Consider the following 11,764-nt stretch of genomic DNA (forward strand, 5'->3'; position numbering starts at 1 on the left):
CTTTCCCTAACTGAGCGAACCAAATAGGTCCCAAAGCGAGACCAAACTTTCTGTTCCAAGTGTCTTTCATTTGACCAGAGCTCGGAGATGACAAAGGAGAGTATTCAAAATAGGGCAAAATAGAAGAGCCCTCTAACTCTCAGCCGAATCACAGCAGTTGTCCGGCCCCAGGGGCTCTGATCGCTCAAAGACCAGTCACACGACTAAGACGCTTCCTCACGCGTCGAAGGTGCAAAAAGAAATAACTTCCAGTCTTAAATTCAACGTCCCTGACCTAAACTAGGTCCCCGCCGGCTTGTGTCCACACCCACAAACTAACTTCCCAGGACCCGAAGACTTGGGAACCCGGGGCACAGGGTGAAGGACCGGCCGGAGCTCCCGCCCGCGGCCGAAAAGCGACGCGCTGAGACATTACCAGCCGCTCGGGCACGTGGGGGCCGCGCGCTCGGCTTCCTGCCCAACCTGCTCCCCTGCGCCCGCCTCCTACCTGTCTGAGGATGAAGCTGGTCGAAGTGGTGCTGCCATCGGATCTTTTCAGCCTGCTCCTCCGGGTCGTGGTGCCTCGGGCCACCTGGACTCGACACACGGAGCCAGAAAGAACCCGGTGAGGACGGCAGTGTGGAGCCGGGCGACCACCCCTGGCTAGAGTCCGCCTCCGGACACCAGATCCCCGGGGTCCCCCAGAGCCCGCACCCAAGTCTCCTCCGCGGTCCCCAGATACAGCCTCCACCCCACCCACCCACTCATGCCTCAACGGCTGAAAAGGCGCCCGAGAAGAGCAGCCCGCGAGCACCCACCACATCCATTAACAAAGACTCTCAGGGTGCGGGGTCCGAGTCCCCGGCATGGGCTGGGGAAGGCTGCGGGCTCCGGAGCGGGAGCGCAGAGACCCGGACGAGGTGAGGAGGAGGAGGAAGAGAAGGAGGAGAAAGAGGAGGGGCGGAGGAGGAAGGGACGCCGGGGGGAGGGGCGAGGGAGCGGGGCCTCAGACTCCCAGGACTGGGGGTCACGCGCGCCGGGCGCGAAGGCGGGGCGCTTTAGGGCAGCCGAGGAGGGGGGAGGAGGGGGAGGAGGGGGCGGTACCTGCGAAGTGGGCGAGTGCGGCCCGTCAGCGGTCCCGTTCTTGGCGTAGGACGAGGACATGGTTCACAGCCGCATGGCGGGCCCGGGCGCTGTGGGTGGAGGGCGGCCGGGCCCCCGGACGCTCTGAAGCGGGAGGTAGGGGAGGGCGGCAGGACTTCCCCACCCGCTCCCGGGACCGCGCCGGCTCCCGGGCTCCCTGCCCGCCCTTCCGAGAGCGCAACACCTTAAAACGACCGAGACGCTTCCCCCGCGCCCGCAGCGGGGTCCCGGGCAGCGGACTCCGCAGGCGGAGGTCGTGCGGAGGGGGCTTCTCGGAATCTCGCCTACCGGAGCCGATCGGGAGAAGCGCTCTCCCACCTAGCGAGCGCCTTACATCAGAGCTTTCCAGAGGAGAAAGGGAGGGGGGGAATCTGGGATGAGGGTGGGAGGATTAAAATAGTCTGCACAGTTTAGAATGAGACAAAGGTGGCACGGTTCATGAATCAGGACTTTGGGAGGGACGCTGGTGCAGTGTGGCAGTGAGTGGGAAGAGCCGACCCGGGTGTGTGTGTGTGTGTGCGCGCGCGCGCGCGCGCGTGTGTGTGTGTGTGTGTGTGTGTGTGTTTGCTGTACTGGAATTTTAAAAGGGCAAGCAAGAGTCGAACCTTTCTTCCGCGACTTCACTCATCTGCCCACGGTGGTAAGGCATGGGGTTTTGTGGTTTGGTTTTTGTCGGTGTTTTTGTATTGTTTTGTGAACTGTAGCTTCAGAACCCCAAGCCATACACATCCAGGCAGCCGCGGGAGACTATGACAACCTGAGTCTGACGGGGATGCAGCCCCGCAGGAGACCAGCATACCCCAAGGAGTTTTGAAGGTCATGTTAGACCTGCTAAAAAGCAAGAGTTGGCCACGTGCCTCCCACTTCTACACGGACATTTGTTTTCAAGGGAGGAAACTCATCTTTGAAGTCATACACAATCTTTGCCGTTGTTGCAACCCTTGGTTTCCTCCTGCAAAAACATACTAGAGATTAATTTGAGATCAAATTAAAAGCGAATTGTGGAGAAGAGGGATTTGAAGTAATAAGAGGGAAGAAAAACATATGCGAATTCAAAAATAAAGAGACCCCGTTTAATTACAGTAACTGCAAGAGAAATCCATCAATAAAATTTGCATAGTATCTCAAACTGCTAAATCAGCCCATGTCACTTTGGGTTCTAGTATTTTTTTTAGGGAAACTGCCATGTTTGCTTTAACAATTGGTTGGCTTTATTGAGGTCCTGATTATGTTTTACCAACCACCAGACACTTTCTTTCCATTCCCACCCCCTTCACTTAATCCAGACCCTCAATTTTTTGTAACAGCCTAATAACTAGTCTCCTTGCTGCCTGGCTGCCTGCTGGACACACACACACACACACACACACACACACACACACACACACACTCCATTCTATCTACACACTACAAGCAAAGCCACTTTCCTCAAATCTCTTTGCCCAAGTCACTCTTCTCTAAAAAGCACTCATTGCTTTCAGCAGCCCACAAGACAGGGTCCAAACTCCATGGTCCAACAATCAAGCCCCTGCTTTTCTGGTCGCCACTTCATTTCTCCAACTTGATCTCTAAACAGACCTTCCGGCAAGCAGACAGGTCTACTCATTAGTAATCAGACATACCAAATACAATCCCACTTCAGCACCTCTGCCTTGGAATGTATCCTTCCCCCAGCCCGCACTGGGCTGAATGCTACCCTTCTTCCCTGCCTAGCTCAGCACACTCTCCCTCCACAGAAATCTCCCCTGATCATTCCAGGTCTGGGTAGTTCCTTGCGCCCCTGAAAAACTGGAGCATTTATTCTCTGGGCACTTAGTGCAGACTGCCTTGGTTTACTTGTTCTCTTTTTGTGAAAGTCTAATTTCTAAAATAGATTTTTAGCTTTTTATCTTCCACTCTTATACCTCACATATAGTAGATATTTCATAAAGTATATGGGTAATGGTATGTCTGCCAATGCATAACTCCTGCTTTAGTTACTGTCAACTCAATCCATTTTTAGTTCTCAGCCATTTTCCTAGTTGATACTTACTCAATACTTACAAAATGAATTACTATGTAGGCACTGGGATTTGAGTTTTCTGGTGTTCCACTGCCCACAGTCTTACTACTTTGCGTTATCAAAAAAGAATCTACAGCAGCATGACAGTGAGGGGTTCTCTGTACCTACCTTACAGCAGAAATGGTGAAAATAGTTTCTAAAAAATTCTTTAATCTCTGGAAATGGTCCTGAGGGTATGCAGCCAATGAAGAAACCTTTATTCAAGAAAAGTTACTAAAACTCAGTAAGAAAAGTGAGCCTGTGGTATTTGAACTAAGACCTGCTTTCCCCTCTACCACCACCTCCATCCAGTTCAGCAAGAGGGAAACTTACTGTACACTGGTACAGCTGAGAACACAGGGCTCCCTCTCCCCTCAGCTCCCAGATGGAGGGTTATTTTCCTGAGAGGGACAGGTCATGGGGCATTTATCATCCTGCAGCAGCCAACTGTTGCTGAGGCTAAGTTCCCATCAAATATAGCAGAGAGTTGGGGGCTCCCTTCTTTAGCCCAGCCCTCACTTGTGGGATGGGGGCTCTACCTTGGACACAGTGCCACTGAGAATATTGGGGCCCTGATCACTCATGGAGAGACAAGCCAGGAGACCAGCCTACTGCCCCTCCCTACCAAGCACTCAGCTCTTAAAGTAACGGTGTCATTCAGAGAGATACACCATTGTCCCCGCCCCCAGAACCAGAGCTGAAAGAATGAAGTTGGACCCCTACCTCACACCACGTACAAAAATTAACTCAAAATGGACCAAAGACCTAAATGAGAAAGTTTACATAAAACTGTAAAACTATTAGAAGAAAGCATAAGGATAAATCTTCATGACCTTGGGTTTTGCAATGGATTCTTAGATATGACACCAAGAGCACAAGCAACAAAAGAAAAAAAAGTAAACTGGGCTTCAAAATTTGAAATGTTTGAACTTCAAAGGGCAATATCAAGAAAGTGAAAAGACAACAGGATGGGAGAAAATATTTGCAAATCATATTCAATATATGTAATAAGGGACTTGTATCTAATACACACACACACACACACACACACACACACACATATATATTACAACTCGGTAATAAAAAGACAAATAACCCAATTTTGAAATAGGTGAAGAATCTAAATAGACATTTCTCCAAAGAAGATATACAAATGGCCAATAAGCACATGAAAAGATGCTTGACATTTTTAGTCTTCAGGGGAATGCAAATCAAAACCATGAGGACATCTCCCTGGCAGTCCAGTGGTTAAGACTCCGATGTTCCAGGACTTCGTGGTGGCACAGTGGTTAAGAATCCACCCACTAAGGCAGGGGACATGGGTTCGAGCCCTGGTCCGGGAAGATCCCACATGCCATGGAGCAACTAAGCCTGTGTGCCACAACTACTGAGCCTGAGCTCTAGAGCCCACGAACCACAACTACTGAAGCCCGTGTGCCACAACTACTGAAGCCTGTGCACCCAGAGCCCATGCTCTGCAACAAGAGAAGCCACTGCAGTGAGAAGCCCGCGCACCGCAACAAAGAGCAGCCCCTGCTTGCCGCAACTAGAGAAAGCCCACATGCAGCAAAGAAGACCCAACACAGCCAAAAATTAATTAATTTTTTTTAAAAGACTCCAATGTTCCACTGAAGGGGACACGGGTTCGATTCCTGGTCAGGGAACTAAGATCCCGTATGCTCCATGGTGTGGCCAAAGAAAAAAACAACATAACATGAGATACCACTTTACATGCACTAGATAACTATAATGAAAACATAAGATAATAAGTGTTGGCAAGGACATAGAGAAATTCGAAATATAATACACTAATGGTGGGAATGTAAAATGGTGCATCTCCTTTGAAAAACAGTCTGGCAACTACTCAAGTGGTTAAACATAAGGTTACCAAATGACCCAGCAATTCTACTCCTGAGTATATACCCAAGATAAACAAAAGTATATGTCCACGCAAAAACTTGTACAAGAATGCTCATAGCAGCATTATTCATAATAGCCAAAAAGTGGAAACAACCCAAATGTCCACCAACTGATGAATGGATAAACAAACTGTGGTATCTCTATACAAGGAATATTATTTGGCAATAAAAAGGAATTAAGTATTGATACAAGCTACAATATGGATGAGCCTTGAAAATATTAAGCTAAAAAATAAAATATTAAGCTAAGTGAAAGAAATCAATCACAAGAGGTCATATAGTGTATGATTCCATTTACATGAAATGTCCAGAATAAGGAAATCTATAGAGACTAAAAATAGATTAGTGATTACTTAGGGCTGGGGGGATATTGAGGTGATAGCTAAGTGTACAGGGCTTCTTTTTGAGGCAAAGAAAGTGTTAATAAAACTGATTAGAGTGATGGTTGCACATACCTTTGAATACACTAAAAAGCACTGAATTGTACACTTTAAATGGATGAATGGTATGGTATATGGATTATCTCAAAGGTTCTATTTTGAAAAATCTTCAGACTTTAAAAAGTTAACTCAAAATAGATCATAGATCTAAGTGTAAAACGCAAAACTTTAAAATGTCTAGGAGAAAAAATAGGAGAAAATCTATATGACTTTGGGTTTGGTGATGAGGTTTTAGAAACACCACTACCAAAAATGTGATCCAACAAAGAAAAAGTTGGTATGTTTGGCTTTATTAAAATTAAAAACTTCTGCTCTGTGAAAGATTCTGTTAAGAGAATGAAATAAGTCACAGACTGGGAGAATACATTTGCAAGACACAAATCTGATAAGAACTTGTAAACAAAATATACAAACAACTCTCAAAAGTCAACAATAAGAAAACCCAATTAATAAATGGACAAAAAATTCCAACAGACACCTTATCAAAGATGGTAGAAAATAAGCATATGGATAGCAAATAAGCATATGAAAAGATACCCAACATCATTTGTCAATAGGAAAATGCAAATTAAAATGACAATACAATACCACTACACACTTATCAGAATGGTTAAAAAAATTTTTTAATTGACAATACCAATTGTTAGTGAGGATTAGGAGCAACAGGAATTCTTTTTTTTTTTAATTTATATTTATTTTAATTTTTTGGCTGCATTGGGTCTTTGTTGTGGTGCTCAGGCTTCTCATTGTCGTGGCTTCTCTTGTTGTGGAGCACGGGCTCTAGGTGTGTGGGCTTCAGTAGTTGCAGCACGCAGACTCAGTAGTTGTGGCTCACGGACTCTAGAGCGCAGGCTCAGTAGTTGTGACACATGGGCTTAGTTGCTGTGCGGCATGTGGGATCTTCCCAGACCAGGGCTCGAACCTGTGTCCCCTGCATTGGTAGGCGGATTCTTAATCACTGTGCCACCAGGGAAGCCCACAACAGGAATTCTTATTCATTGATGATGGGAATGCTAAAAGGTACAGCCACTTTGGAAGACAGTTTGTCTTAATAAGCTAAACACACCAACAGTCCAGCTTACGTCCACACAAAAACCAACATGCAAATGTTTATGGCAGTTTTATTTATACTCTCCCCAAACTGGAAGCAACCAGGATGTCCTTCAATAGGTGAATGGATTTTTTAAAATGTGGTAAATCATACAGTGGAATACCATTGAGTGATAAAAAAGAATGAACAAGCCATAAAAGGACATGGAAAAACCCGAAATGCATATTGCTAGGTGAAAGAAGCCAGTCTGAGGCTACATTTGTAGCTACATAAATGATTACATTTATATGCGATTCTAGAAAAAGTCAAGCTATAAAGACAGTAAACAGGTCAGTGGTTTGAGACAGGGAGGGTTGAATAGGTGAAGCATGGGATTTTTTCGGGTGGTGAAACTATTCTGTATGATACTGTAATGGTGGATATTTGACACTATGCATCTGTCAAAATCTATAGAACTTTACAGCACCAAGAGTGAACTTTAATGTGTGCAAATTAAAAAAAATAATCATTTAGGAAGTTTGGCGATTCCAAGATGGGATGCAGAATGTGACAAAAGAATATTATTTTTTTTATTTTAATTTTTATTATTATAAATATATGAAACAACTTCACTGAAGGGCGTGGGGGAAAAGGTACTGGCCTAAGTAACTTTGGAAATGAGTAGAGTCTGTAAGACTAAAGGCAAAAGGAACTGTGCATAAGCACTGTACTGCAGTTGACAAAGTTGTTTCCTGATGGGGAAAGGTTAACACTTCTGAAGTCACTATACATACATACTGGAATTGGACAATTAGGTAAACAGATGGCCGGTATTGGGAGCCAGCTTTTCTACTGTTGGAGTGGAAGGTTACAGATGAGCAACAGGAGAAGGCTAGGGTTATCCATGTGGTAATGGATTAGAGTCAGAGACACTGGTATGAGCTCAAGTGTAGCTTGATATAGATTCAGATGGTTCCATATAGAAACATTTATAGATATGTGTATATACACAGGTTAGTATACACACATATTTTCTTGCCTTCAGTTGAGGGCCTAGAAATAACTATATCTCAGCAGCAACAAATGCATCTAGGATCCAGGTCCCGGTTTCTAATACTATTCTCTAATAAAGGGGCACCTTGAAGAAATGGCTGATTCTCGGAGTGGGGCAGGAAATATATAACATAAGCCTGGAGCATCTTAAAGTGCCAGAAAGTAAAGAAGTGCTAAAAAAAAAAAAAAAAATGATTGGGAGTATATCAAAGGGGCACAGGAGCAAAATGAAAGAGCTCCCAAAGGCCAAAGCTGGAACACTTTGAGCAATAAAATAAAGTAGTATGGGAATATATCCTAACGTATAAAATAAATATCCGTGAGCTCATAGTGATAAAAATAAATGATTAAATAAATAAACAGAAGAGAAGAGACAAACCTTCCATGCAGAAGAATTCCAAATACTCTTATTAGATACTCCACCCTTCAAGGAGGATAGCACAGCTGCCCCTCCTTCAGTATGGGCTGCACATAGTGACTTCCTTCCAAAGAGTGCAACTTGGGAAGGAGAAGTGGAGAAACTTGACAAACACTACCTCAGCCAGGTGTTCGAGATCGATCAACATCAACGGTGATCAGGATGACAGTACATACCCGTGGTATCAAGTGAGGAGAAAGGCACTTTACCTTTGGGGTCTTCTTCCCACAAACAGATAACCCCAGTCTATTCATGAGGAAAATGTCATGCAAATCTCGATTGAGGGACAGTCTACAAAATATATGACTGGTTCTCCTCAAAACTGTCAAGGTCATCAAACACAAGGAAAGTCCAAGAAACTGTCACAGCCAAAGGGAGCCTGAGGGGATATGATGACTAAATGACATGTGGTATCCTGGATGGGATCCTGGGACAGAAAAAGGACATGAGGCAAAAGCTAAGGAAATCTGAATCAAGTATGGACTTTGGTTAATAATAATGTATATTGATTTTAATGGTAACAGATGTACCATAGTAACATAAGATGTTTATAGGGGAAACTAGGTGTAGAACTCTCTGTACTATCTTCACAATTTTTCTGTAAATCTAAAACGATCCCAAGATAACATTTTATTTTTAAAAAGTCTAAAATTTCATAGCTGGAAGGGAACTTAGTAACCATGTAGAACAAGCCCCGCTTTTAGCCAGTTAGGAATCTGAGCTCAGGAGAATGACTTGCTCAAGAGCTATTACACTCTGCTTTCCTTCCTCAGACACTGAATGCTGCCGAATCACTTTTTCAGCTGCAAATACTCTTAATAAACTTTATTCTGTCACTTAATAAATACATTTTGGAAAGTGCTTCCTACAGTTGAAATCCTGTCTGAGGCACTGTTATAAAAAAAGACATGATTTGCAGAACTCACAGCTCAGAATCATAAGATGGAAGTGGTTTCATGTTTAAAAAATCAAATTACAGGGGCTTCCCTGGTGGCGCAGTGTTTGGGAGTCCGCCTGCCGGTGCAGAGGAAGCGGGTTCGTGCCCCGGTCCGGCGGGGGGGGGGGGGGGGGGGTCCCGACCGAGGACGGGCTCCAAGAGAAGTGACGGGAAAGCTGCCGAGGGGGCGAGGGGTCCCAGGGGTCCCAGGGGGTCCCACGTGCCGCGGAGCGGCTGGGCCCGTGGGCCGTGCCCGCTGGGCCTGCGCGTTCGGAGCTGTGCTCTGCGGCGGAGGGTGCCACGGCAGTGGGAGGCCCGCGTACCGCAAAAAGGCAAAAAAAAAAGTTCTATAAAAAAAATCAAATTACAACACACTTTGTCTAGGGTCCACGCACCTGGAGGATATTGTTTGTATTTTTAAGCTAGGAGCATACAAAATCACAACAGTAGCACATGTGCTCAATTGCATAACAATCCCAGTGTAAATTTTCTGAGTTTTTGTCTTGGGAGGATCTACTTTGTCTTGTTCTAAAGAATTTCTCCAGTTACCTCTTCTCCCCCCACCCCTCCCCTAATGCTTTGGTTCAAACTTTGCAAATCTGTTCAAAAGTCACATAAAGCCATGGACCTTCAGGATATTAAAGATTATTATAGTTTCAGAAATTGGAAAAAAAATTCCACTTTCTTAACCCTAAAAGAGCTTATATGCTATAAAACGCAGTGAAAATGCTATTCTCTGGGTACAATTTTAAAGGGTACAAATGATTCAGATGGTAATGGAAGTAAATTTTTAAAATTTAAGTTTGAAATATAATTACTGTGAAGATGACTCATAAGTGGGAAATTATACTGAGATGCTAACTATTAGCTAATTTAAATTGTTTACTATTCTTTTACCAGTCATATTTGTCATCTTTGCTTTGGTAACAAACAACCCTAAAATCTTAGTGGATTACAACGCCGTGGAGCCCGTGGTTCTGGTCCAGGCAGTGGCTCTGTTCCTCTTGTCTTCCTATTCCCAGGCCCAGGCTAAAGGAGCAGCCCCGATCTGAGACATAGTAGCTCTGAAGAGGGTAGAAAACAGAGAGCTACAGGAATTTCGTGATGCCTCTTTAAGCTTCTGCTTGGATGTGGGCATTTGTTGCATCAGCTCATATCCCATTGGCTAATGCATGACATGCAACCAACACCAAAATCATTGAATGGAGACATACTACTCCAGAAGTCAAGAGCATGGGCAGATATGTATAAGCCTCTTCCAGGAAATGGGGAGAGTAAAAAACTACAAAGAACAATATAACCCTTCACTTGAAGGATAACTTACTGAACTAGGTAGGTATAAAATCTGATCACCTCTATCCTTCATCGTCTTCATTCTGCCATTTTTGGGTGGTTGTCATAAATAATGCTAATTCTTTCTATAATGTTGAAAGGAAACATTCTTCTAAAAGTTCAAATTAGGGAATTCCCTGGCAGTCCAGTGGTTAGGACTCTGCGCTTCCAGTGCCGGGGGCATGGGTTCAACCCCTGGTTGGGGAACTAAGATCCCGCAGGCTGCGTGTTGTGGCCAAAAATTAATAAATAAATAAAAGTTCATTGGTGCTGAATGTTAATTAAATTCCAACTAATATTCAAATACTGTACTAGTTTTCCTACTTTTCTGTCCCCAGTGAAGGACAAAGGCTTACAGAGATTCAAAGTTGGCAGAGAACATGAATGAATCTATACCAGTGGTTCACAGCAAGTATAAACATGTAAACATGGAAGTGGAGATATCCAGTATTGTCAGGACGATTACATAGAATTTGCTTTTTCCTTAATCCCCATATCCTCTCGTTGTGTCTCTTATTAATGTCACCTGCCTAAATTACCTATGACCTTTCAACCTTCTAGGTGACTCCTTTATTTACTGAGTGTTTTTCATAACCACTCACTCCTCCTCCAGCCCATAGCAAGGGTCTGTGATGTACTGTTTCCTGCCGTGAGCCAGAAAGAAATGTTCACTGTGCTTCTGTGCTGCTTCAGTCCCTGAGCTCAGAGTGGAGAAATGAGCATGCTGTTCTGGAAAGCATCCATGAGTATTATTCAATGAGCACTGGAGACACTGAGGTTTTTTTAAGAGCTATTGGCCTTCTTGACAATTAGGACCCTAGCCCCCTTTGTCTCTTGACAGTTAAAATAATGCCCTATTCCCTGGACTCTAAGACAACTTGGAGTTTAAGATGCATCATTGGTTGAATAGCTTTGAGGGAATAAAATGAAGTCCTACAATGCATGCCTATCCACTGTAAAATACATCCTGATTTCACATGTTAAAATGGAATGATTATGATAAACAACAAGCACAAGGATAAGAAAAGTTAGAAGAAAACACACATTTATTGAATGCCAGGCACTGTGAGGTGCTATGCAGCTCTCTGCTAAATCAATTTTTATTCTTCATTCCACAAATGTTTTATATGCCTATGCTAGGCCCTGGGAATACACCAATGAGTAAAACACAACTCCAAGTTCTGAAGGATTTTGTAGACCTAGTGGGGGTAGGAATGCTTTCAGATACAAATAGCAAAACCCTACCAACAGTAACCTATACAAATAGGGTTGACAAGAGATAAAGACTTTTTTTTTTTCACATATGAGGAAGTCCAGAGGAAGAGAGTCTAGAACTGGTAGTGCTCTCAAAGGTGCCATCAGAGCTAGGTATCTGTAATCTTCCTTAGCCATCATAACTTTCTACCTCATAGTCACAATATAGTTGCTTTATCTCCTGACATTGCATCTGCCTTGTAAGCCAGAAAGGGAAA

At 44.1% G+C, this 11,764-nt stretch overlaps 1 protein-coding gene across 3 annotated transcripts in view; it reads right to left on the reverse strand.

The window, feature by feature from the left end:
- Window positions 1-1,459, reverse strand: part of CACNB4 (calcium voltage-gated channel auxiliary subunit beta 4) — a 279,529-nt gene extending 278,070 nt beyond the window's left edge. The window contains exons 1-3 of one of the 3 annotated variants that reach the window (XM_007464156.1): window positions 1,359-1,459; window positions 1,084-1,206; window positions 488-571 (exon numbers count right to left, since the gene is read on the reverse strand). In XM_007464156.1, coding sequence (XP_007464218.1) covers window positions 488-571; window positions 1,084-1,143 — 144 coding nt within the window. In that variant the 5' untranslated portion in view covers window positions 1,144-1,206; window positions 1,359-1,459. Of the gene's footprint in view, window positions 1-487; window positions 572-797; window positions 870-1,083; window positions 1,207-1,358 lie in introns of those variants that run through there. The other 2 variants (XM_007464157.1, XM_007464159.1) reach the window with 2 other exon arrangements.
- Window positions 1,460-11,764: the final 10,305 nt, after the last annotated feature.

Source organism: Lipotes vexillifer, unplaced genomic scaffold, assembly GCF_000442215.2.
Source record: "Lipotes vexillifer unplaced genomic scaffold, Lipotes_vexillifer_v1.1 scaffold967, whole genome shotgun sequence".
Classification (NCBI taxonomy): Eukaryota; Metazoa; Chordata; class Mammalia; order Artiodactyla; family Lipotidae; genus Lipotes; species Lipotes vexillifer.